The 27,841-nt window shown below is 41.1% G+C and overlaps 1 protein-coding gene across 1 annotated transcript; it reads right to left on the bottom strand.

The window, feature by feature from the left end:
- Positions 1 to 46: 46 nt before the first annotated feature.
- SRPX (sushi repeat containing protein X-linked) lies at positions 47 to 26,945 on the bottom strand. Its single transcript, XM_032680947.1, has 10 exons — positions 26,845 to 26,945; positions 20,571 to 20,630; positions 14,472 to 14,663; positions 13,683 to 13,859; positions 8,735 to 8,861; positions 7,212 to 7,333; positions 6,348 to 6,527; positions 5,769 to 5,902; positions 4,333 to 4,454; positions 47 to 2,058 (listed from the first exon to the last, which is right to left on the bottom strand). Exons 1-10 carry the CDS (start codon positions 26,912 to 26,914, stop codon positions 1,878 to 1,880), a joined length of 1,365 nt encoding a protein of 454 aa, XP_032536838.1. The 5' UTR covers positions 26,915 to 26,945; the 3' UTR covers positions 47 to 1,877.
- Positions 26,946 to 27,841: the final 896 nt, after the last annotated feature.

The raw sequence follows: 27,841 nt of genomic DNA, 5'->3' as shown, positions 1-27,841 counted from the left end.
TTTTTCTTTGTTTGTTTGGGTTTGTTGGTTTTTTTTGGGGGGGGGGTTTGTTTGGTTGTTTTTTTGGGGGTTTTTTTGTAATTTCAGAGAGACTGAATTCTGGTAAGGATTGCTTTAAAGATGATGGTAAAACTATTCTTCTGTTGACACCAGAGTGTAAATTTTAAAAAATCTACCTTATGGTCAAAGTCAAACAAGCATTTGGCTGAAAAAAACAGGACTGTGCCCTTGATGGACAAGAATGAACAACACAGACACTGGAGTCTTGCTTTTCAGAAATATCAAATTATGCACCATATCCTGTAAACAGGCATCCAAAGCTGGAATTCCCAATCTTCACTCCTTTGTTTGTATTTTCATGCATGATGTATATTCTTTGCAGTGGATAGGCAAGACTGTGGGCTATAATAAAACAACAGAAAATTTTTTCCTTTTTTGATTGCCTCCTAATACTTCTTATTCAACATGGAACTATTTTTTGTTCCTTTATAAGTGACTATTTGCAAACAAGTATTTTCACAGCTCTGGAAGTGACAAATCCTTGATGAAGTTTCCCTGGGGGTAATGTTTCCTTGCCATCAGATAAACAGTCTGGTCTGTCTCCAAGGTGAAGAGAGGAAAGAAATCTGCTACTCCAAGATGGTTGGACACTAAAAGCCAGAAGCAGAAACATACCAGGTAGGACCATATGTTTCTATCAAGCATTGCAGTACGTGGCCTTCAGTAATTAATGCCCATCCTCTACACTGCTCGTTGTTCCTTTATCATATTCCCTGTGGCAATGATTTCCACATTGCTGCTATTATCTATTTTCTCCTTGCTGCTGCTGAAAACAGATGCTCGTGTTGCCTTTGGCTCATGCTTTGTGTCTGTGATTGGCCATGTTTTTAGTGGAGCTGAAAGACACCACTGGGTTGCTTATACACTTTCAGTGTGAGGTTAATGTCTGTTTTAATGGTCTGTAGAGAGGTCTTTTGATCCAACTTCTGAATCAATCAACCAACTTTAATCTCCAAGAGGAATTTTAGACAACTATCAGTTTGCAAAACAATATTTTATTAATAAAAAGAATTATAAACAGTAAGAAAGAAACCCCAATTTTACACTGAATGAAAAATCCCAAATAAACTCCCAGAACTGTGCCTCAGTTCTTCGTGCTCTGTACAAGAAATTCCACTAGATAGCAAACTTATTCATCCAGCTCTGGGGTCCCCAGCACAAGAAGGACATCAACCTGTTGGAGCAAGTCCAGAGGGGACTATCAAGATGACTAGAGGGACGGAGCAGCTCTCCTATGAGGAAAGGCTGAGAGGATTAGGATTGTTCAGCCTGGAAAACAGAAGGCTTCAGGGTGACCTAATTGTGACCTTCCAGTACCTGAGGAAAGGACTTTTTACAAGAGTATGTAGTGACAGGACAAGGGGGAATACCTTCAGATGGAAAGAGAACGGGTTCAAATTAGACATTAGGGAAAAATTCTTTGCTGTGAGAGTGGTCAGGCACTGGAATATGCTGTCCAGAGAAGTTGTGGATGCCTCACCCCTGAAGGTGTTCAAGGCTGGGTTGGATGGAGTTCTGAGCAACTTGATCTAGTGGAAGGTGTCCCTGCCCATGGCAGGGGGGTTGGAACTAGATGATATTTAAGGTCCCTTCCAACCCAGGCCATTCTGTGATTCTATGATTTAAAGATGACTGAAAGTACAAAAAAGCATCGTGCATACTTCTATGCAGAGCAGCTACACGGCTGGACAGACTTACTGATACACACAAAAAATCACATCAGTGATTAAAAAAGCCATGCTTTGTGTAGCACCAAGGAGAGAATTATGTGAATTAAAAAAAAATTCACTGACAACTGCAAGCCCTGAAATCCTGAATTAGGGACATGATTGACCAATTTCTGCTTGCAGTTTCATCTCATCTTTTCTCAAGGGAAATTTGTCAATAAGGGCAAAGAGCTCAGCTGGTGTTGCTGGGAAAGGATAACGTTCCTTGTCCATTCCATGCTTGTCCATCACCACGATGTTGAAATTGTAATGGGGGATCCTCAGCAGCAACCTGAAAAGTAAGGAACTTTTGTTAAAGCCTGTCTCCTACTGCCTGGGCACTTCCAACTAACAAAGGGCAGAACCAGCCTCTTGATTCTGAGCAGAGGAAGGTGGGGATGGTCAGAGGGGGCTGCACAGAGGCTGCTCTGTTTCAGCATCAAGAACAAGGAGTCAGATAAAGAGCAGGTGCCTGCATGTGCTGCAGGCTGTACCTCTGCATTAGGGATGGGTCAAGGTGCTGCACCCAGCTCTGTTTTCTTCTCAGACCTCTGACTAAGTATAGCACATGCCATTACCTATTGCTATCACAAGAGTGAAAAAAGGTAAAAGTAAGGTAAAAAATAGTATATACATTGTCTAAGGAAAACCATTGTGATGAAGATAGAGCTATATATAGATTATTCCCTTTCTTGGCTTCCACATGGTATAAAATCACAATTAAAAAGCACAGGACAAAATTTTTGGAGTCTGCTTTCATTTTTACCAAATCAAACATCTACTTGGTGGTGACTCCAATTTAGGAGAACAAAAACCACTTCCTAATCAGGGAGGAGTCCTTTTCTTTCACTGTGGTAAAAGGGGTCATTTAAGCTCCTCTGAAGGTGCAGGAGTAACAAAATCTTATCTGTGCTGCTCTTTTCATCTTTGATTTGAAGGGATAATGAACTGGATGATCCTCAGACACACTGTCAGTCACCATCATTAGTGTGGGGCAAATAAATTCAGGCAGCCATGAGAGAAAATGGTATTAGGACAAAAAAGCTGCCATGAAGAAGAGAGTCTGGGAGGAGGGGTGTTGGAAAGGTGTGAAGTCTCAAAATTGATCTTCCTCAACCTTCTAACTAGCTCTCTAGGCATAGTCTTGTTGCAATTAGGGAGCTTGGCCATTAAATTCAAGCTAAAATAAAGATTAAAGCTAAGCAACAGTGGTAGAAAACTACATTCATCTTGTACCTCATATCACCTAAGGTAAATGCTTACCTTCTAAAAATCCAAATGCTAAACTTCTGAGCTTTCCAAAGTTTTAACTAGGGTACCTGTGCTCATTAGCTTACTGAAATGCCAGTTCTGGTCAATGTTATTATTCAAGATGTTTAAGAGTGCATTTCATATTGATTTAAGTGCCTTCCAGAACTGGAAAGCTGTAATTCACACACTAAGCAACAGCTGAGAAAAAAAAAATCAATGGAAAACTACCTTTCACTGAGTGCAGGGCAGGTCATACCATACCGATTTCTGAAATGTAGCTCCATTAAAGGTTGCAGGGGAGCAGGGATGAGGTGTTAAGAGAGCTTATTATTTTCTACAGAGCCACAAGAAAACCATCTCAACTCTAGTAACAGTACTTTTGCTCAAAAAAAGTAAAGAGAGGTTCTTTGTGCTCTCTTTTTTCTTTTTATAGAGAATATTTTTTTAAAATAGAAAACAAACCCTTCTCTGATGTGTCAGCAATTTGCACTGTCTCCAACTGAAACTAACTCTCTTTCATCAGGCATATCACAGAATGTGTTGCCTAAAATGCTCCTGGACATTTTTTTCTAAATAACTACTACTTTCCCTGCCACTGTTTTACTTTTGGCTTTTGTCTTCCTGTCCCATGGAAATGCTGGCACTTGAAGTCTCCCTTTCCCTTGAAAACCAATCCTCTGCCAGTCTCAACCCAAGTCAAAACAGTTCAGACACCTCGGTGAAACTGCTGATGCTGCAGCTGGGGTGAGGAGGCTGAGATAATCTCCTCTTTGAAATACTGCCCACATCATTCCTACATGTGGGACTTCAAAGAGCCACCACTGCTTTTCCTTCAGGCCTGGCCACAACCACCAGTGTCCGTAGGATTACTGCTGGTGCAGAGAGGATGGGCTGTTGCTGCCATTTGGGGCTGCCCTGGCAGCTGCTCCATGGCAAAGGGGCTGTGGCCTGTCCTGTTTGCATCAGACCAACTCCAGCACAAGTACAGATATACCTGGAGTGTTTTGGGTGGCAGCACCCAAAAATATAGACCTATCACATGACTACGGGGATATTAAAATCATAATAAATTAAATTAAATAAATACTAAATTTTTTATTATATTTTTACTTCCCTGTGAATTTGCAGTAGCCATCACACAGAGAGCAGAGAGCAAACTAATCCTAAAGCATTTTCATCAGCATCTACCTTATAGTGTCTAGTTATGCACATTAGAACAGAATATGTATATTTAGAGAGTAAGATGCAGGGAATCAAAAGCAATGCATTTTGTATGACAAGGTGCAAACACAACAGTAGTGAGAGGTTCCTTTACCTGAGTTGCAGGGCAAGAGATGGAGGCAGCAGCTTTACACCTATTCTTCCTATCTGAGCTGGGAACACACCAACCAGTTCAACCACAGTAACGTGTCGGAGGTCTAACCCACACTGTGCTGGCTGGAAGAGTTAAAAGAAGAAACAGGTATGTTAGTTACCAGGGAGAGAACAGGGGGATGTCTGGAGAGTGCAGCAAGTGTTCATGGAGTCCCATCTTCTTATGTTAGTGAGATGTTTTAAACTGAATCGAGAGCATAATTTGAAAACTCTCTAATTTTCATGGCAAAGAATTAGAGCCTCAAGACTGCAGGCAATGTAAATGACAGATTCTTAGCTACTCAAAAAAACACAACACACAGGGGCCACCTAGAAATATATAAACTTCTCTTTGTAGTGAAAAGATGCCAGGGTATTAAGCCCTGTAATCTAATTTGTCAATCAAAGCAAGGTATGTGAAATAGAAGTTGCCTGCAGAAAGTATTCTTTCGTGCCAACGTATTTGCCCACTGTCAAGCACTGGAAAATGTACTATAGTCATTAAATTTAGTATCTTAAACTATTTCAGTTTGATAAATATACTGAATTTTCTTGCAAGTTTATCTAATGGGGAAAAAACCATTTTTTTCTTAAATACAACTGTAACTTAAGCCAGCAGTTAAAAACATAATCCTGTTCATATCCCAATGACTATTTATACTGAATTTTGCTACAGTTGTGAGAAGTAAAAAACAAGATAAAAGCACTTGTTGCTGTGAAAGAGTACAGGACTGGTTCCTTTCCTTTCTTTCCCTGAGAACACAGATACATTTTGGAGATATATCTCTAAGCTTAGCAAGAAGCTAGCAAGAGCATCACAATTACAACACCTAAGAAAGACAATTACAATAAGTTTTAATTTTTTTTAACAAAATACTCCAGTGTTATCTCCAGCACTGGACGATTTCTGTGCTGAGTCTCTAGTCCTCTGTTTGCTGGTGCACTTGTTATTTCTGAAGCTACTCACATTTCCTCACATTGTAGTTACAAATTCCATAAGCCTGATTTACATGAACTGCATCCACTGAAGTGCTGGAGGGTCGGGGTTTTTTTCAACTTCTTTAGCAGCTGAGTGAGGGAATTATTATTGAGTGCAAATTAATATTAAATTAATTTGTGGATGATGGGAGGGGCAGAATTGCCTGGGATTCAGTGACTGGTCAGTCAGAAGCAGCACAATCCAGACTGAAGCTGAGTTAGAGACTGGGGAGATATTTCAACTCAAACTCCTGTGAAAAGGATTAATCCCAAACCACAACTGTTTCAGCCAGATCCTCCACTGGCTGGAATATAACAGCTGAAGTTTGTGGATTTATATCCAACAGTGGAGCTTGTCCTCTTGTGTCTTTCCTTAAAGAAAAAGAAATAGTTGCCCACCCCCCCTTAAATGTGTTTTACCTGCAGCATTCCCAGCTGCATCCTGTAGAAGAAGTTGGCTGCAGTAGGAGTTGAAATAATTAGCAGTCTCCGTTTCTCATAAAATTGATCCAAAAGCGCAGCTGCAGTCCTCACATTCACATTAATATTCATGGCTAGAATTAAAATGAAGACAAAAGTTATAGAGCATGCTGGAAAGAGATCTATTTCTACAAGCACGGTTAGACAGCAGAAACACAAGAACAAGGAACAATAATAGAGAAGATATGGGTGAATCACTGGCCTCATCAAAGCCAATGATTTTATTGTAAAGTGTTCTGGCTGATGGATTGGCTTCAGAATGTGACATTTTGTAGAGAGCTTTGAGCTAAATCAAACTATCAGTTGTGAGGTACCATCATCACCATAGGACAGAGCAGCCGAAAGCGGCAAAGCCTTCAGCTCTGAGTGTAAATTGGCAGAGGAGACAAAGATTTTAAGTTTCCTACCTCTGGGATGCTGCAGTTGTATTCCACCCCACACCCACTTTCCAAATTCTCACTGCCCTGAGAACCATTGCTCTGTCAGTCCTTCTGGTATAGTGGTGAAATACTCACTTACGTGCACAGGTTGGCTCCACTCCTGACCACCCCAAATTGTACTGGCACACTCGAGCTGGGCTTCCTTGCAGCTCGTAGCCACCAATGCAGGAGAACTCGCATGTAGCACCATAGTTATTTCCATCCCCTGAACACTTGATGTAGCCATTATCTGGGGCATTTAATTTCACACAGCGCCTGACTTCAAGTAAGAGAAAACAAACAAACCAACAAAAAGACAAGGCATGAATCACCATTTGCTAGGAGGGCACCACAGGCCAGTGAAATACCAGTACTGAGGACATTTTTCTGTTTGCTTTCTGTGTTATGTATGTACTTAGAAACCCCAGCCAATCAAAACAAATCCCACCCTGATCTTTTATGTAAACTGAAGTGAAACAGATGTACAGGTGTATGCATGTGATTGTGGTATCACAGTGACAAAAGGTCACAGAGCATGAAGAGCTGAAGCCAAAACCTACAGGGTTCATTTCTGTAGATTCAAATCCAGATTTGAAGATCTGGACTTGTGAAAGGGCAGCCCTGCTTGACAGATGTGACTAACAGTTGAAAAAACTCCTTTACATCTTTCTTTCAGCAGCTCACAAGCTGAGTATCAGCAAGAAGCTTGCAGGAAGGAAGGGGTATGGAGCAGGAGGCAGGGGTGATTAATGAAGCTCTTCCTTCGTGTGCAGGATTGCTGCACCCTGCTGCAGACTGGCCCCCAGGGTCTTGAGTAAGACTGTATTCTCCCTTTCAGCATCAACACAGAGTTTATATCTGCATACATATGCAGATAAATACGGAAATAAGGACATTTTCAAATTGCCTGCTAAACCAGATGCAAATCAGTGACTGTATTTAAAGGGTAAAACAACATTCTTACCTCTGACTTTAACAAGAAATTTGCAAGTGCCTTTGTTTTCAGCTCTGTCATACACAGTATACTGGATTTTGTGGTCACCTTCTGGAAAATGTGACCCTGGTGGCAGGCCTTTCAAAATAACACTAAAACAGGAGATAATAAAGGACAGACATTCATATAAGTTCAGCAGTATCTTCCTACAGACAATACTCTTAGGCACATGGTGTGACTACTGGGGATAGTCAGAAGGGTGTGGTGATCCACAGCAGCATTTTCACCTGGAATTTGCCCCTATCCTGCAAATGAGACAGGAGAATTCAGATACATTAAACATATCCTCAGTATTGAGGCACTGAGGTAGAGTAGTGTTCCATGTAATTGAAAAGCTTATGTACTCATGGAGCTGCAGGACCTTGGGCATTTAAGGAAAGCACTGCATACTCTAGAAAATGTCACAGTTTAGCAAGACTTTATAAAAATAGAGATGTGGTTTATGGAAAAGCTTCCACTGAATCAAGAGTTTGCCTCTTTTGAGCTGATGACAGTTACTTGTATGACAAAGTCTACACGGAACATTTTTCCTATCAGGCAAAAAGACTTTGGAATTTCCTTATTCTGTCATTTTCAAAATTTTTGTTTTATCAGGTGTAATTTTTTAATGCTGTTAATTGTCACAGAATTATTAGATCAGACCTTTACAGCAATATTATTTTTAACTGTGCAATGAATTTTTCTTTCTAATATTATTAATTTATAGCAACAAAAGGGCAATATCATTGTGTCTTTCAACATCTTTTTTCTATTCTTATGAAGTGTGAATATCTTTATGCTTACAACTTTGAGCTTTTAAGCTTAATCAGCCCACTATTACACCGCTGAAAGCTGTAACTTGCTTATTGAAAGAAGCAGATTTTCTATACTCCTACCATTACAATAATCTCAACAGATTGACACAAATCCTGCATAATAAAAATGGGAAAATCAGAGGCAGTAGTGCCATAATGAGTACACCTTGCTCTTCTGGGAAATGTGACTGTGAAACCATAAAAATGATAAAGAAATTTTGTTAAGTTTAAAGTTACTAAAGTTTCAAACAAGGAATGTTATTTTAAAGGTAACTGCAGAACCCTGCGACATCAGTAGCCAGCACTAGTTCAGGAAGAAGGCTAAAGATGATTTTTCTGTGCCACAATTTACCTTGGTTTTTTTTAAGGCAGTCAAACTTGCCTCTGCTGCTACCTCCAGTGCACTACTCTCTCTTCATTGTGTACAAAAGGTAACTTGCTGTAAGAAAACTTGTTGACTACGAGATCTGCAAAGGAGCTCCAGAAAATTTCACAGGTCAAAATGCTGTTGTTTATTACATCAGCTCTAAAATAGCCACAACAATCTGCTATTTACTTCCTGAACAATTCACCTCCAAGTTGTCAAAATAAGCATCTTGGATGAATTACAGGGAAAGAGTACCAGCTACCGTCATCAGCTGAATTTCTAATCAAGGAGTAAGAAGGAGAAAATGCAAACATCTACAGATTTGCACCTACTCTGTCAGAATCCCATCAGCAGTGTCCCGTCCCTCTGGGGTGTCCCAGAACACTCTGGCTGTCAACTTGTTGGGCTCCGCTGTTTTCTCCTTCACGCTTGGGCACTGGATTCTCGGAGGTTCGGTATCTGTTGAAATAAATGTCACAGAAATGGGCACTGCTGCACCTGTTGGAGCTATGCATTTTCTTCACAGCTCTTTCCCAGTATAACCCAGGACCTGGCCTAGGCTTCACCTGGTCTCTTCAACATAGGGGATGTCCCAGCCAAGGCATGTGAAGCCTAGACTTCTCACCTTTTTGTAGGAAGAGTAAGAGCTGACAATGATCAGTCCTTTGCAATGCAAAAAACCATTAAAACAAGTTATTGCAAATTTCTTTACATAGCCATAGTATGTAGTATGTATAGTACCATCTAGTACATAGCTTCTTTACATCAGTGAAAAGATAATGTCAACAAATGGACACCTTTGAACTTCGAGGAGGGATGTCAAAGATTGTATCCAAGAAGCTTCTGTTCTGTTTATCTGCATTCTTCTCTTTGTCTGTGAGGTAGATGTGATTAAGAGCATTTTTAAAGTACACTTAACATCCATTTCTCTCTACATGATAACTTTTCATGTTACACTCAACATACTGGTTATTTTTACTGCGGTAATGGCAAAACAAGAAACAAGAGAAGACTGGCACAATTGTAATTTTGCAGAAAATTAATGCTGTGTTTGATTTTTTTCCTAATAACTCTTCTAATAATGCCTTACAGGTAATACAAAAGAAATGTAGGTACGTTTTGAAAGACTGTTTATCTGTTTAACACTGTGACTACTATTCAGAAGCAAAGGAACAGTGGTAATGACAGAAGACCCTGATGGAGGATAAAGGTGATGCACAGCTGCTTGTCTTCAGCTACATTCACTGCCAGTCCCTACGCTTTGCCTCCATTTCTCATGTTTCTTATTCACTCCCTTACTTTTAAAGCACCCTCCAATTATGTGTGAAAACCTGCTGACACTGCAGCCTGTGAGAGCTCTACCCTCCTCTACGAAGCTACATTGCTGAATTAGGGCAAGAAATAACCCAGCCTCACCAAGGCTGCTTCTGGTTCTGATTAGTTCACTGCGGTGACCACTCATCACTGTGGACAGTATAAATCAAATAAATGTGATGCTGGAATAAAAGCTAGAGCAGCATTTAAGGATCCAGTGCTTTAAACTCTTAATTAATCAGAAAGCTTGTTAAGCTATTTAGTGCAGAGAAGACTGGTTGGTATGAACTAGCTTGGACTTCCATACCATAAAGGCAAACAATGCGGTTACTGGGGGAACCAACTCACCGAGACCCCAGGGCCCACCTTTTTAGCTGGGCTTAAACATTTCTGGGGAGGATATTTGCTTTGGTCATTTCAGCTGCCTGTTAGCATTCAACAGGTACTAAATAAACCCAGACAGAATAACTCTGCTTTGAAACAGGTCAAGAGAAAGCAACTGCCCACCAAAGAGGCTTTCTAACTGCAGTCTCTACTGGGATGTGTTAAACATGCTCACTGCTCTTTTTTCTCATTCCCTTGTACAAAGTTATGGCCAATTTACAGCACCTTAAGCACTTTGGGCACAGCCTGGCCGAAGGAAGACAGGTCTAAAAAACCCCCAGCCCGTTTAAATGCAGAGGTGATCAGAGACCATCCAGGCAATGCACAAATGACAAAACTGAAACACAACTACACCAAGAAAACCTTCAGTAAAATGTATGATGTGAGCAAGGTGCCCACCTGCAGGTCAGAAAACTAAACTGGTTCCAAAACAAACCCCAACAGAGGAACCCCCAAGGTTGCTGACTGCTGGAGAGGTTTTATCAGAGGGAAATATTGTCCTGTAAGTGCTGGAGTGTCAGACCCCCATTTAATAAGTATTCCTGGGCAGACGTGGAACCAGGACACACTGCAAAGGTCTCTGACTTGGTAGAGCAAGTCTTAGCTTTTACTGCAATGTCAGTGCTGAAAAAAACAATGAAAAGCCAAGCAGATTTATTCAAGCTGTTTAGCAGGGCTATGTATTAAATGTCAGACTCTCGCCTGCAAGGTTTAAACCATGGACGTGGAGACTGAGTTTTCATTAAAAGCGTGGCACTTTTCAGCCATATTCTTTCAAGCTGTCATTTTTCTTGGCTATCTGGCAGCAGCAACTGGTACTCTGGCTCCATGTGGGAAAGTGGCATTGCAGACATGGCATCAGGAGTTCAGCAGTGGAACACTCCATTTTAAATCAGCCTTTTGAACTTCATGGAGAAAAATGCAAAGTTTTCAAACTGGTTTTAGGTTTTGGTTGTGGTTTTTTTTGTTTGTTTGGTTTGGTTTGGGGTTTTTTTTTGTTTGGTTTGGATGTCTTTTTTTTTTTTTTTTTTAAACATACTCCAGGAATTGGCCATATTAACAATTTCAACAAAATTTAAAGAGCTTGTTAACATTCTTTCTCACAGTTTGTTAAATGTTTACATTTCTTTTCTTGTGAATCTGGGATGGCAAGAGGAAAGAAACAGAGGGATGGTTCTGAATGCCCACTGCTTGCTTACTCAGTGGCCTGTATGGGATGGGTAAACTGTCTGTTGTTCCATGAACATGCTTTTATTACTGATGACATAAAAAATGGCTGGAAGTTAGTTCAAAACATTAGCCTATATCAAAAGCATAAAGAGATGAAATCATAAAAATGAGAATGAAAAACATTGTCCTGCTCTCCCCACCCACCTGCACAAGGGATTGATTTGTATTTCAAAACATCCATTATCAAGGCCTGTGTGATTATTGACTCAGAGTGCAAATCTTGTTTCAGATGGAAGCTGTTAGTAACTACCTATCAATACAGCCTTAGGATACGAGAAGAGGATGACTTAGCATGGTGACAAACATTTATCACAACCTCTGTTATAGAATGAGCAGGAAAAGGAAACCCTTCCAGAAGAAAAGACATTGACATTTTTTCAATTTTCTAGAAGAAAATATGTATTTCGATGTATGTTACAGTGCATTAGGGTTATAGTGGAAGTATTATTCAAATTGGCATTTTCAGCTAACTGATAACCAAAAGTAGCTGTACATTGATCTTTTTTAATCAAAGTTATTTCAGCAACATGAAGGAAGGACAGTAGACAGTCACTCTGCTTTGTTAGGCCTGAGTACTCACTATCTGTAAGGACTTCTGTGACTGCTAAAACTTACTTAATTTTCAGTAATTCAAAAAATATATCTTTTTCACCCTTTTAATGAATACCTATTTTATCAATGAAAGTAGTGAAGATCCTACATGGATCTTCACTACTCCACTGTGAAGCCCACATAATTTTGTGCAAAAAATGCTAAGCAGAACAATAAAAAAGTTAGAGGAAAGCCCCTTGTTTCCCAGAGCATTTCAAGTGCAGGTCTGAAGTAATTTTTTACATATTCAATGCCAAAAACTGTGGAATTATGTTTAGTCACATGAAATTTTATATACTACCTGCCAGGAGGTCAAAAGATAACCTTATTAAAAAATCTGCTAACTGCATACCTCACTATATGCATATAGGAACTGTGTGCACACAAGGTTTGAAGGGGCTTTCTTCACCCTATGTGGCACTACCAGAACTTAAATCATACCATTGCTTTTACTGGGTTACTTGACACTTGCAATCACACCCTTTGCAATAGGTACCCTTTTGGAATAAAAAAGAAGTGTTAGTGTTGACTTAGCCTCTTTTTCTTTTGTTTAAAACATACTTGCTTACTTTACTTTGCAAGACAGTATCCTTTTGTGATAAACACCTCATTGCTGCAAACAGATGATGTTCTGAAATTGCCAGGAAATACAGAAGATAATATTTTACCATTACCAAACTTAAAAGGGTTTGTTTTGCTTCCTCTGCCCACACTACTGAGAAGGACAAAGCTTGTTTTTGTAAATGAAAACAAGAGATGCCACAAACAGTCTAGACCTAATCATGTCATTTCTACATTTGTACAACACCATATAACAGGAAACCTGAAAAAAATTTTATGAACATCAGGTCACAGTGGAGAGACTCCAAAACCATTTGCTAACCTAAACTGAACCACAGGCATTCTGAGGAAAACCAAGTTATCTTACACAGAAAACACTGAGCACAAACAGTCTACCACCCACAAGCTGAAATTACTGGTAGCCAATTCAGATGGCCAAAAAATACTTCCCTTTGTGGGTGGTTGCTGAAGCTTTTATCAGAGGCTTCCCAGAAAAAGGGCAGCCAGCAGCTGAGATTCCACTATCTGCTGAAATTTCATTAGTAGTCAGGAAAGTTAAATTTCAATATTTGTTTATCTCTCTTTTGGTTTATGCATATAGAAACACTTATTCCAGCTAAGGTTCCCAGGAGACCACTGACTACATAATGAAAATTGCTGGCATAAGTAACGTGAACTAGGCTGAAATTTAAATTAGCTGCAACCATGCTGGTAACTACAATCAATTTATATTCCTTGGATATACTTGGAGACCATGATCCCAAGGAAGAAAAACAACAGGTCAGACAATGGATTTAGTTTCAAACATGTTTTATCATTAAGCTGCAGAAAGCGTGACAGAACTCCAGCACAGAGAACATTCCAGAAAAGCAGTACAGCAATTACAGGCTACCAGGGAGTCACCCAGGAGATCAGCAAAGCATTGAAAAGTGCTGACCATTTACACCAGCCTCATCTTAATTAAAATGGTGATACTTGGAGCTTGTGTGTAAGAAGGATACTCACTTTGGACAAAGTACTGAGTGACAGAACTTTGCGGCTGTTGGAAAACTGTTCTCTGCTTCCTTAAGAGGGACAGTTGCTTTTTTCTCTCCATTAGCTGGATAAAAAGGCATTTTGGAATTTACTTGCAGGTGTTGGGCACTAGTAGGTACCTCAGGATGTGGACTTCCCAGGATGAAGACCCTGTATCCTACTTACCAACGCAGGATGCTGGTCGGCCACTCCACGCTTTGTTGTCCATGCACGTCACTATCCGGTCTCCTTTCAGCTGGTACCCTGGAGAGCAGTAATACTCACACCTCGAGCCAAAGTAGGCACCATCCAAACACTTGAAACCCCCATTGGTTGGCATGGCCAGGGTGGGGCAGCGCTTTTCTGGAAAAGGAAACAAAGACTTCTGGAAACCTGTTATTCCCCAACTCTAGAGTAATGGGAATGAGGGGTATTACACAGAAATAAAGATGCAGCTGGCAAATGACAAGCGGGAGAAATTCTTGTCCACTGGAGGTTTTTCCAAACTGTTCTTATTAGAAGCATTTGAAATTTAGCTCTACATAAGCATTAGCGGCCTAATACAACATTTGTATGAGAAAAGGGATGACAAGCACCTATTCCTCTCTTCTCAGGAAATGTTTTAGTACAAGACCCCATTCAGACACCGGTACAACTTGTGTCAACTTAGGAAGTCCAAGATGGGCAGTATTTGAAAGCAGCTTTATGACTCTGCCATGAAACTACTTCCACAAATCAAAATCCCACACTCATAAAACATTCCCTATCTGCCATGGGCATTTGTACCACTCAGATACTTATCACGCCATGCACCTCTGTAAGATCCTCAGCCACAAACTAATATACACATCCAATTATATTATCAACCTTTAAAAATCAGTAACAATCCTAAGATCAGTTTGAAAGACAAATGAAAATTTACTGTCTGCTGAACCTGCAGCACAAGTCACACACACAGATTTCGGAGCCACTTACGTTTGCACAGCACTTTCCCAGACCAGCGTTTGCTTGACTGACAAATTAGCTGGTGAGGGCCATGCAGTTCGTAGCCTTTTTGACAGCGAATATCACATCTTGTGCCCAATACATTCTTGTAATATTCCCCTTGAGGTGTCCTGCAGTTTGCATAACCGTGTTTCACTTTAATGGGCGAGCACCACGGTGTTTCTGGCGCAGAGAAGTGAAAAATCCACACATAACAATTAGAAAAATGTAAAAATTCAGAAACAAACATAAAATCGCTTTGGTTATTCATGGTCACAGAGAAGAAATGGGAACAAATATCTTAATTTAAAAGCCACGAATCCTCAAAGTGGAGAACGTTGCAGGGACGTGCAATAAGTTTTACACATCCAAATGTCAGCCCTCCAAAGACTGACAGCTCTTTTTTTATGAAAAACATTAAAGATTCTAGCCATTAGATTGGAAGGGGTTGAGAGGATAAGTGGGGTTTTACCATGCTTTTTGTCCATGGAATAAGTGTGCCACCATGTGGGCAGTTTGATGACAGCTGAAATGTTTTTCCCCCTCCTGTTTTGAAGCAGACATGTCTAATTGCTCTTTGATAAGAAAAGTTTGCATTAGGGACACCTTTGGTCTAGCTGTAGTTGTCAGCTTTCTACACTTAGCTCTCTTAGTGCTCATCCAAAAAAAGCTCTTCCACTTCCATAACAATTTGTGCAGCAAGGACAGTGCCTTGGCAGACCTCTGTGATGGTTCAAGCTCTCCCACAGTTAGAATGGATGTCACTTACATAAATCATATTGCCAATGACAAGCTCATGTGTACACATCCTCCATGTGCCAGAACAACTGTTCAGTGTTTAAGAACAGCTCCAATTTTGCAAAGTTAGTGCTCAGGATTAAGCCTGAACTAAAACGTGTGAAGTGTGCAAGAGCAGCTGCTCCCCTGCTGTTCTCAACAGTTCTGTGGTGCCACAATGAAACATTCAAAGACTCTTTACAAATAAAATAGCCTTCTAAATCTAGAGGCAAGTGTCCAATCCAACAGACAAGGGAAGAGGTTTCCAGAAAAATCTGACTTTATCCCTCTCTTTTTGGTAGTAATTTATAGCTTCCAAGGGCAACATGCATTTGGCTACACATGTGCACAAAAGCATATATATGTTAAACATATATTTTACAACACAAACCCCTGCACTACTGTCAAATCCTTTAGAGGATGTCAATTTTCATTCACAAGCATGCTATCTATTTAGCACATATTCAGAAACGGAACACAAGCTGTGTAAAATTAAATTAAGTTCTAAATGTTCTCAAAGGTCTGAACACCACGTGTCCTGCTCTTGACCTCCAAAGATGGGTGATGACCTTTACCTAATATCATGGAAATGTAGTCTGAAGCATGAGTACCACTTTCTAGTTGCTCCTGGATGCAGGACAGGGATATGGATGGGTCTGCCAGGTCAGAGGAAAGCTGGAATTTGGCTGTGACTTCACAGCTAATGTTCCTACCAAAATAATGAGGAAAAGGGAAACACATGTACATAAAACTGCATCTTTATTAACTGGTCAGGGCTACACTTTAAAATATTCAGGATATGGGTACCATCTTCTTAACATCATACTCTGATGCTGATTGGTGAAGTATCAAGCAGAGATTTTCCTTTCCCAGACAAAGTTTCACATCCTTTTTTTAGCTTTGACAACAGGGTGCACCAAGAAAATGGGCAGCTTCTCAGTAGGAATTTCCTACTCAAGGAGTGACTAAGCCTGTCCCTTTCTCAGTTCCATGGTTTGAAAAGGACATACTGGGAGAGAAGGAGGGAGGGATGGAGGGTGGGATTGCAAGGCAAAAAGAGAAAGAGGACAGGTCCTGAAATCATGTGTGACAATGTGTGACATGCAGGAGGGACACAAAAAAAAATCCTGAATTTTGCAAGAAAGATGGAAAAAAGCCCCCAAACAAACAAAACACAGCAGTAGCTGTGTTTAGCCTTCATACTCACAAAGTCACAAGAGACATTTAAAAATAATTTCTAGATCATCTTTGGCAGATATTCACTTCTAGCTCTTGATTCCTGTAGTTGTTATGTACATTTTCCTACACTATTTGGATTAGCTCCACACATAAATAAACAAAAATCAATACAGCCTCTTTTATTTCTGATACATGGGATATTTATATTCAGAGCACAATGTCTCTAGGACATATTTACACTTCCACAATAGAAACTACATTTTACATCTGTATTTTGCTGTGTTGGTCCTGAGTAAACACAAACAGCATCTACAGATACTAATTATCAAGTTTTGTGCTACACCAAGGGCACATTCCTCTAGACTAGTCTGTTTCTGAAGCAGTCGTATTTTACCGTGACATGCTTACTTTTGTCTTTCACCAATACACATGAAAGCCCTTCACAAAGATGTATGAGTGACATTATTCCCAGTGTCACCAAATACACAGTAACTGAGGCTCAGGACACAAGCAGGCCAGTCTAGCAGCACCCAGCAGCATAGGGGTAGAGTGCAGTTCAGCTTTCTGGCTCAGCCACACAATTCACCTCCTGGAAAAATCCTCCTACTCCTGAGCTAACAACAGCGTTACTATAATCTCCCCTTCAGTGGTCTCATGCCCACAATTTCCAGCTTTTCTGTCTCACTTGTTCTTCTAATGCTCAGACACCCTAAACTTCCATTTATTTACAAGCTCGAGCATGTAGGATCTCCTTCACTAAGGAGGAGACCTCAGTTTTTCTGCAGAAGGGTTTAAATCTGAAGGTACTGAGACAACAATGACTGAAGGGGCAGAACTGGGGGAACTCATCTGGGCCGAGCTTTTGCCCCAACCAGTTAGGTAATCCTTCAGCAAATCAGTTCAAGATATTTATGCCTCAGGTTTTCCACATGTATAAACTCTAAATGCACATCTAAATGCTGATTTCCTTTGTAAAGGGTGTTAAGACAAATCTGCTATGCAACATGATCAACAGGCTAATAATAATAATAAAAAAGGCAAAGCAGCTCTTTCAGGTATTGCAAATTGCCTCAGTTTTTCTGTAAATTTTTGTGGTTTTACAAACACACTTGCCCTGAGTAAACAGCTGCACATATATTTTGAAAAGAAAAAATGGCCAACAGCTAACAAATGCAGTTTAATGCACAAACACAATACTGAAAAAGAAAATGCCTTTCTTGTAGTGCCACTGCAGCTACAGTGGTCTACAGAGAGAAACAAAGCAAGGCTCTTCAGGAGGGGTAAAATACATCTTAAACTGGACTAAATGATACTGTCAGAAAGAAAAACAATAGCAGACATGCTTTTGGATGCAAATAACTTGCAGAACTTAGGAGGACATCTGTTTGATCTAAAACATTATAATACTCTAGAACTGATTGTGATTAGAAGGAATTGGGTGAGGCAGGGTTTATGAGGGCCAGATATCTGGGTTTAGACCAACTGAAACTGCTGGGAAAAAAACCTAACTAACTTAAAAAGCACATCAAACGATACAACAAAGTTTGAGATCAAAGTTTGTTGATTTTTAGTGAAAGCACATATTGGTTTTTCAAAGGCTAAGCAGCTACACGAAGTATTTGTAGCATATTAGGTCTATATGGAGCCCTGAGAGGTCACAAAGCTGTTCTCTGCCTCAAGGCAAGCTCAGCCATGTTCCTGAAGGTTTTGGGAATTAGAAAAGTTAAAGGTTTCCCAGGCATCTCTTCTGAAACTTCACCATCTGTACCAGCCTCTGTTCACTTAGCTGAAATTTGAATTTTTAGGACCTATGTACTGTTTCTTTGTTTATTAAAAGGTTGCACCTTAGCACAAACTAGAAAGAACTAGAAATTTCCTCAGTGACACAATAGCCTGAATTATCACTTGGTAGTAAAACATTTCAGGGGGTCGATGCTGTGTTTGAAAATGATGAAAAACAGGCAGCAAGCAGGAAAGGTTGAAGTCCCAGTACTGCCTCTACAGCTGGGGTTACTGTTTGATCAGTACAGTATTTGAGAAAACCCATTAAGAATGAGGATCACCAGAGCAGTGGCACTTCAGCTGTGATGAACACAGGAAATGCTGTACACAGGAAGCCCTTTCTCATGAAATGTGATCACAGCCAGCCATGCCAAGTGGCAGGAAGGAAAGCATTTTTGGGGCATCGTTTCCCCCAAATCCTTGGTCCTGTCTAAACACCAGCCTCAGCTGAGCACTTCCTTCACAAGCAGCAGGCAAAGTGACCAACTCTGCTGTTGCTTTTTGGTACACCAGCCAACAGAGCTAAAGGTTCACCAGGGAGGAAGGGGAAAACTCTTTAAAAATGCTGTGGGTACAGAAAATCTTGGCTACGTTTCTCTGGAAAGCTGAGAAAGTGGACAAACATCCAGATGAAGACAAAAGGGTGTAGTAGGAGGTCGATTTTCACCCCTCCCAGTAAACTGCAATGTTTTGTTTGCAGATGACAAAGAGGATGAATTTGTGTGCTTGCTTGCAATGTTTAGTGAGTATGTGTGCAAAGAAGAAAACCAATGCTGCTTATGTATGTTAACATCAGTTAAGAAAATCCATTTAATTATTTGTTACTGGGAAGCTTTATTTGCTGAGCAATGGGTCACACCCAAAATACTGGACTGGACATCTGAGGAGAAGTTCTGAACATTGCTACACAGCCCATTTTTCTTGCTTTGTCTTTCTCCACCCCTTTCCCTCAAAGCCAACATAAAGAAGTATGCTAATGAAGACCGAGCCTTTTCTACTCCAATGCTTTACACTCTTAGATTCACATTGTCTGTTCCTCAACATTTGGCAGTAGTGTTTCCAAACTTGGGGCAGTTTTTAATATCTGTGTGAATGAGTCATTGTGTTTCACTTACCCTGGTGACATTTTGGCTGACATGAGTATAATTTATTTTGGATCACCATATAAAAGGAAATTATAAAGAAACCACGTTTTAACTACTTGCCTGCCCTGGCATGAACTGGCATTGATTTATCTTCATGGTCTCTGGAATTCTTTTTCTATGTGTCTGCAGAGGACCTCATGTTAAAAGGCAAAGAAAAATGAATTTACCTAAATAAAGCTTTAGAGAACTATTTGTGCATGTGTTAGAAAGCAAAATGTTATACTGAAGTATTTTACTGGAAGGAACATGAGACATTTATGAAAACAGCAATGTAGACGTAACAGCTGTGCTTTCCCCTTTGTTGTTCATAAATGTCTGAATTACTTCATGACTTACCTCTTACACGGTCCATTGATTCTTTGCAGAGAATCAGTAACGTACAACAAGACACTAATCACCACTATTTTCAAGTAATCAAAATTATTACAACTCTAACATGTCCACAGATCAACTTACCAAAAAAAATCAGAGTTACCATTTAAAGTGACAAATTAAATGCCAAGTTTCTTTACTGTCTGGGCTCCTGAGGGATTTTGGCAGAAGAGAGAGGTATTGAGACAGAAGCAGACTTTTTAAGAAAATGGACATAGCAAGTGGAAGATTTACTGGCAGTGGCAAAAAAAGGTCTTAGTTTTGCTGAATAGCAAAGTCTTCCAGAACAGGGAAGAACATCCGAATTTGCTTTCTAAACATGACAGTCCATTCATTCATCCAGCTGCTAATTTATTTTTTGAATGTACGCATTCATTTTTTAAACGCACTTGGCATTTCAGGTAGCAGGTTAACCTGAAAGGCAAACAATTTTAGGGAAAAAAGAAAAAGTAATGAAAATCAAGTTCTCTTGCACATACTTCTATACATCACCATCAGTAAGCTCAGGTTTTGAGTCAGCTTATCATTGATGGTTTTGTTGGGATGTATGAAGAAGAAAGAGAAGCTCTTCCTGATTTTCATGATTTAACAAGTCGATCTTCCCGGAGCAAAGGCAGGGTAGAATTTACTTACTCGGGTGCATAAGAGAGTTGTGATCAGTATTTGGTCTAATTTCCATTGTTAAAAACAGTAGAAATTAAATCTGGATGTAAAAATCCATGAGAAAAACCATGGAGCTAGATCGCCAAGATTTTCTGACCCAGGAAAAGAAAAAGAACGAAGCTTTCTCTCAGCAACCAGCTGATCCTCTTTAGCACATAAGCAAAACATTCACCTTTATATCTATTGCGTGCATACACATCCTCGTCATCTTCAAGGGGTGAGTATCCCGATCCTACAATACAAAATAAGAGAAAAAAAAACTGCAGCAAGAAAGGAAATATAAATTAAGAATAAAAGAAAGATTTGAGAAAAGACATGCAAGATTAGGATGCAATAATCTATGCAATGTCATCAGCGTGGGCTTCTCTGAAGCTCAATCATAGCAGACCCAGTTTATAGTGAATCTGGAAGAGGCAAATTGATTTGATGATCAGGTGAAATAGTAAATTTCTCTCAGTGCTCTTAGAGCAATGCTGTGCAATGTTAAGTTGCACGTGTCAAGTCACAGCTCTCCTATTACAGAAAGCCCAGCTGCCAGGTAGTTGATCTACTGAGCAGAGAGAACAGAGGAGGTACAGGTGAGGGGGCACATCAGAGGTTTCACTATAAAGTGGTTCTTTAGTGTCAGTGGCTGTTAACAGCCATCAGGCCAAATAGCAGAAGTAAAATGTGCATAACTCAAGTACAACCCTCTTTAACAACCTGTATGATCCTGACACCAAGAACAAAACCCGGAGGTATGTTACCTGCAAACATAAGTTACATTCAGATCAAAACCACAGTTTGGTTTCAAAAATTTTTATGGAGTTGTTCAAATAAAGTTACAGTATAATTCTATACTTTTAAAAAACCTGTGCAATGGTTAAAAAGATAAAATAGAGGTAGAAACTCCTTTCTAAAAACCAGAAACCATTTGGAGCACACCACTATTCAAGTAATTCACCAATAAAACCCAGCAGTTGACAAGAAAGGCTTCAAAATATCCCTAAGCAACATTTATTTAAAATCAGTGGCTTCAGAGCATGAAGTCTAGTCTAAATACTATGAAAGCCCTTCCTACAAAGAAGGGTTCATGCAAATTCCCCCTTTGAAAAATCTTTCTAAAAACCTTGCATGCAACAGGCAGGTACTCAGGGTCTCACGACTATACTACAGGACCTTCTCATACATAGTATCTCAAATTACAGCTATGGGGGTATTTCACTGCCATTTACTGACATATGAGACCATGGTCTGTACAAGCTGCTGCCTAAAGTTAGACAAAATTAAATAATTTAGGTGCCTCAATAAGTTACTAATTTCATGAACAAATGACACATCTGCCTCTAGACTCTATTTCTTATTAAAAAAAAAAAAAAGAAATAAAATAAACTGCACAGAAAAGAGTGAAACTTTATTTCTTTCTCTACTGGACTCAAGCAAACCCAGCTCATGTATCTGTAGCTGCTTCACAGGAGTAGCTTTAGTGCAAAGGGTTGGTCTAAAGAAGGGCAGTGCCCTCCACAGCACCAGCCACAGCACTGCTCACAAGGGTTCTGACCACTTGAAGATGAGACTCTGCATCTCCCAGGACCCTTCTCATCATGTTACTTGCATGTTGGGTGCTGGCACCCAGGACACACCAGCCTGCAGCACTGGGCAGCTCCTTCAGGGAACTGCAGGGAAGAGGCAGATCCGTGCGCTCCACATCAGACCAAATTCTTGCACCAAAACTGCAGTTATGTGAACATGAAAAACCTGGAAAATTGTGCTCACGTACTGTAAAAGTAACAAACACCCACAATTCACCTTGAGCCTGATTCAAAGCTTGCTGTTATCACTGGGAATCCTTACATCAGTTTTCAGAAAGCTTTGAGCTGGGACCTGACCAAGTGAACTTCTCAACAGCTTCTCCTCTGAAATCAAGTGGTTTACATATAACAAAGGTTTCCTATCACTTGGAAGTCATTGCTCTGGATTTTTTATTTTTATTGTTGTGGTTGAATTTTTGATGCCTAAATACTGACACCTGAGAAACTTCTGAACATAAAACCAAAATTTTTTGCACTTGAAGCCTGACTGTATTGCATAAAGAGCAAGCTGTGATCCCTGAGGGCTTTGTGAAGACCTTGATATGTAAATGAACACCTCTCTTAAATATCATTTTCTCTGTCAAAAACTGGGATACTCTTAGCTAATTACTCACTTTGAGGGTTATAAAACTGTTACCTCAGTGTTATCACTCTTAATTGTCCAAAATTTAGTGTGTAATGACTTTAGCATTTAAAATTAGTAAATCTTAGAATTATATGAGCTCTTGCATATTTACCTTTCCTTAGACAAGAAATAATGATCCTTAGACAAGAAGTAATAACAGCTCTTGAACATCTTCTAACAAAAACTGGCCTTAAAGAATTATTCATTGAATAATTTCTGCCCTGAAACGAGGTTTTGTTGATGGAGTTTGACATCTCTGATTTCCAGCTCATTTTCTAGCTCAAAATGAGAAGCAAGTTGTGTCTCTTTCTTAAAAAGCAATGTTTTATTAATAACCACAACAGGCTTGGCTTGGGGACACAAGAAAGGTCGTCATTGCCCTGCTCTGGGGCAGTCTCGCTCCCACAGGGAGCCCACCAGCCGACACAGAGCAGAGCCTGAACAAACTGGGGGCACCAAGGACAGTTTGGGCATCACCCACCAGCCTTGGACCATGCCATGAAGAACCAGTCTAACCCCAAGGGCTGTCCCTGAAGAGCTGGGCTGGTTCTGGTAGGACGTATCTACACCACAATCACATCACTGCCCTGGGCACAGCAGCACCACCTCGCCCGGAGGTGCCAGATTCTCTCCTGTCTCCACACAACCTTCTTCACTCTGGCACTGGACACACACTGGACCTGGCACTCTGTCCCCTACCTCTCTCCAAATTCACCCACCCACACCAGGATGACACCTGAGTTACACAGCAGCCCTCCAACAAAGCCATCTCGTGTCAGCAGACAGCTGCTCTCCTGGCAGCCACCAGGCCTGACCTGCCACCTCATTCCTCACTAGTGCCACCCCACCAGTGACCCTGAGTGACCATTTCATCTCCATTTTCTTAGCCATAAATCAAAGTGTTTCTGCTTCACATACACTCAAAATTGGCTACTGAGCCATGTAAGGACAAAGCACTGTTCTGTGTTGGAAGTGCTAAAATTACCACAGTTCAGAAACTGGGTATTTGAGGAAGAATGACAAGAGCGAGCTGCTTTGCAGATGTCCCACATCATGGCCCAGGGTATAGCAGCTTCCTGTAAAAAACCAGCTGTAGACTTTGTTCTGGTAGATGGCAAGAAAAATGCATGAAGTAGCACTTTCATTTTTAATTTAGTCTACAACTTAGATTATTCTGTTTATGTTAGGGGAAAAAAAGAATTCTTCATTCACAAAATATCACCACGTTTTTATAACTGTATAAATGGGACGCACAGCAAATATTTTTATAACTGTATAAATGGGATGTGTAGGAAATATTTCTCTTTACGTACATTGTATTAGGGTGCAGACTCTTAAAGAAACTGTAAGAATTTTAGTAGAAAACACATAGCAGACATCTGTCACTGTGAGCTCAGTAGTCTGTGCTGAATAAACCCATCATAGAACTGCCAGAGAAAGCAGGAGGAGCTATGACAGTAAACCAGTAAGCCTTCTGACAAAATAAAAGTCCTTGTACAAGAGAAATTCATTATTAAGATGACGCATTTACTTTTATTGTTCAAACTGGCAAGCTAAAGGGGACACTCAAATACACAAAAGTTACTCATTTGTGCAAAACCAAAATCAGACCATTTCAGGATCAGTTTTGCCTGCGTTTTGTGGTTGTCAAATCCATCCCAAATGTCTTGACACTAGACTCCAAGCCCATTCTCATTCAACAAAACACTTAAATATCTCCTGAAGTGATCTTTGCAGTCTCAAGGAGACCTGTTGTTCAATGCTAAACCCACCCAAAATTGACTACAGATGTTTACATCCAACATCAAACATCTGATGAAGTACTCCTCTGCTTTAGCACCACAACCTACACCCAGTGGAGGCTGCTGTTCTCAGTTTCTCCCCACAGTTCCAACTCCACACTTACAGCCCAGCACTTGCTCTCCTGGCCAGGGGCCTTGGTCAGCTCAAAAGAAAGGGGAGGAAGCAGAGCTGCATTCTTTGATGAGCACAGATTACGATGACATGTCCACATTTGCACACAACACATGTGTTGAGCAAAACAGGTGTTGAGCAAGATGCTTTCTGTATTTCTAGGATCTTACGATCCTCCCCTTTGCCTGATTGTTACTAAGTCTGCAAAAGCTTTGATAGGAGAGTACTTCCATTGCTACATAGAAGTCACAAACAATTTGTCCATGTTTGCCAAGCCAGAGAAGACAAAAGATAGATGAAGTTTTAACAGGACTTCTGCTGTCCCTCAGTTCTGCTCAAAACCTGACTTTCTTAACTACATTACTACTTTGTGCACCATGGATCCTTGAGCAAATAAAAAGACACTATTCCAGACAAGATCCAAAACTTCGCCAAGCTTGTCCGGCATGACAATTCAGGTCATAGCAAACAAAATCTCTCTAGTAGGTAGGTAACCTCCACAGTAAAACCTTTCAGATACTACACAGACTTTAACTGGAAAACAAGCTTGCCATTCTACCTTTTCACCTCCGAGATCTCCAGAATGGAAGAGCTATTAATAATTGCTTAGCCACCTTGACTCTACAACAAAAAAAACTTTCCATGTTCTCTAAACTGAAATCAGGTATTTTCTCACTGGATCATTTATTTCTGGCAAGCAGCAGCAACACAAGTTTTAAAATGATAACAGAAACTCACAAAAGAAAAATCAATACCAGCAGAAGACTTAAAGGTTTCTTTTAAAAAAGGTTAAAAGGAAAAACAAAGCACTATTAAGTGAGAAACATAACATTAAAATCTGCAACCACAAATAAACATTCACAGAGTTATTCACTGTAAAACCTTGACCTGTGTTGCTGGGATTACCTGCACGGACAACAGACATCAACAGTGTAGTTCATTAAACCAACTGGAAACTTTTTAGTCCACTGCCCTGAGACAGGACAAGTTCAGGAACTTAAGTACAAGAGGCTACGACACTTAGCCTCCAATAAGGGGTTTTTCTTTGAACAGAAGTGCTGTGTTCCCTAGTTTAGCACCAGATAGACTGAAGAGTTTCATATCTACTGTACTTATAATCCTGTAGAATCCATTAATAAAAGTTCAAATTTTTAGACGATACTATTGTCACTTTATACCATCGAATTTCTTCAGCCTTCTTTTTCTTTCTTATGCTTTTTACTCAGGGTTTATAAGGATTACATAAAGTTGAGTTAGATACCGTAAAAATTTGCAGCAAAAGTCAGTGTTCTAGTTTATGATCTACTGAAACTTGAAGTCTCAAATATAGCACTAATTTGGTCAACAGTGGCTGAATATGAGCCAGTGTGTGCCCAGGTGGCCAAGAAGGTAAATGACATCCTGGTTTGTATCAGTCATAGTGTGGCCAAAAGGACCAGGGCAGTAACTGTCCAGTTTTGAGCCCCTCATAACAAGAAAGACATTGAGACGCTGGGGCATGGCCAGAGAAGGGCAACAAAGTTGGTGAAGGGTCTGGAGCACAAGTCTTATGAGGAGTGATTGAGGGAGCTGGGGGTTTTTAACCTGGAGAGGTGGAGGCTGAAGGGAGACTTCATTGCTCTCCACTACCTGAAAGGAGGTTGTAGTGAGGGGTGGGTCAGTCTCTTCTTCCAGGTAAAAGCCAATAGGATGAGAGAAAATGTCCTCAGGTCATGGTAGGGAAGGTTTAAAATAGCCATTAGGAGAAAGGGTTGTCAAAAGCATTGGAACAGGCTGCCCAAGGAAAGGGTTGAGTCACCATCCCTGGAGGTATTGAAAAGATGCCTACATGTGGCACATAGCGACATCGCTTAGCGGAGCATTAAAAGAGATGTTCTAGAAAATCATTTTACAACAACCTTTCTTTTGTGTGTAAGGCCATATCTTCAACTTCTGTAAACTGTCCTTAACCCAAAGAGCACTTTAGAGTGTGAAATAAAGTATGTCAGGATATAGGACTGGTAACTTATTGCTTTGTCTACCTTAGTGTATTTTTTTTTTATGTTACTAACATAATGGGCCATTTGGCTTTTTATATTCCTAATAAGAACCCTGAAGGGAGTTTCTGAGAAAGTGTGAGCTTATGCCGCTGCAAAATTTTGGCAAAGGAAAAGGAGGTAAGCATTCACTCCGGGGGAAAGCGGTGCCTCTGTGATGATACTTCTGTATCAGAACTTCATACCGCGCCCCCCTCCCCCCCTTCGGCCCAGCGGGACGAGACGGCTCCGCTCCCCGCGCCCCCCGGAGTGCTCCTGGTCCCGCTGCCCCGTCCCCTCCCCTTCCCTGCCCTTCCCTACCCTGGTACTCCAGGTTGGGCCGGGCGCCCAGGGCGAGCAGCGCGGCGAGGCGCAGCCAGCAGCTCCCCATGCTCCGAACGGCGGCTCTTCCCGGCCCAGGGCTGCGCGGCAAAGGGGCAGGAGGAGGAGTGGGACGGAGACATTCTCCAAGCGGCTCCCGGGCGCCGCCGGAGACTCCTCCTCCTCCTCCTCCTTCATCCCCCCGCCCCGGCTCTCCGAGACCGGCAGCGAGCGGGATCCCACGGGGCTCCGGCGTCTATTGTGCCACGCGGTGCCCCCCGAGGGGCTCCTCCGGCTCGCTCCCCTCCCATGTGGCCTCCGGGAGTCCCCCGGTGGTGTCCTGACCCCGGGGAAGGTGTGGGGGTCTCCTCCCCGTGCCCCGAGCCCGAACCTGCTGTGCCGGCCCGACCTTAAAGAGGGCACCGAGCTGACCGGGACAGCGAGTCTGTCACAGAGATCTTCCCATGCAATCACAGCATCAATTCAGGTTGGGAAAGATCTCTGAGGTCGAGTCTAACCTGAACACCACCACCAGACCATGGCACAAAGTGACACGTACAGTCTTTTCTTAAACACCTCCAGGGAAGGTGATGCCACCACTTCCCTGAGCAGCCCGTTCCAATGTCTAATCACCCTTTACGTGAACAAATTCTTCCTAATGTCCAACCTAACCTAAAGCAAACTCTTCTGCCAGCTCCCTCATCACCCTAGGATAGACCCCATCCAGTCCCATAGACTTGTGAGCACCTAAGTGGCACAGCAGGTCACTAATTACCTCCTCCTGGATTTCAGGGAGTCTATTCTGCTCCTCGTCCCTGTGTACCAGCACAGGAGGCCAGCTGTCCTGAGGATAACTCATCTCACTCCTGGAGACCGGGCAGGGAAGGTGCTAAGTACCTCGTCTTTGCTGACTATTCCCTGCTGTGTCCAATAAAGAATGGAAGTTTCTCTTGGCCCTCCTTTTGTGCTTAATTTATTTGTAAAAGCACTTTTTATT

The sequence above is a fragment of the Chiroxiphia lanceolata genome, chromosome 2 (assembly GCF_009829145.1).
Source record: "Chiroxiphia lanceolata isolate bChiLan1 chromosome 2, bChiLan1.pri, whole genome shotgun sequence".
NCBI lineage: Eukaryota > Metazoa > Chordata > Aves > Passeriformes > Pipridae > Chiroxiphia > Chiroxiphia lanceolata.
Note: the sequence above shows the minus strand (reverse complement) of the source record. Positions and strands in the feature narration are given on the sequence as shown.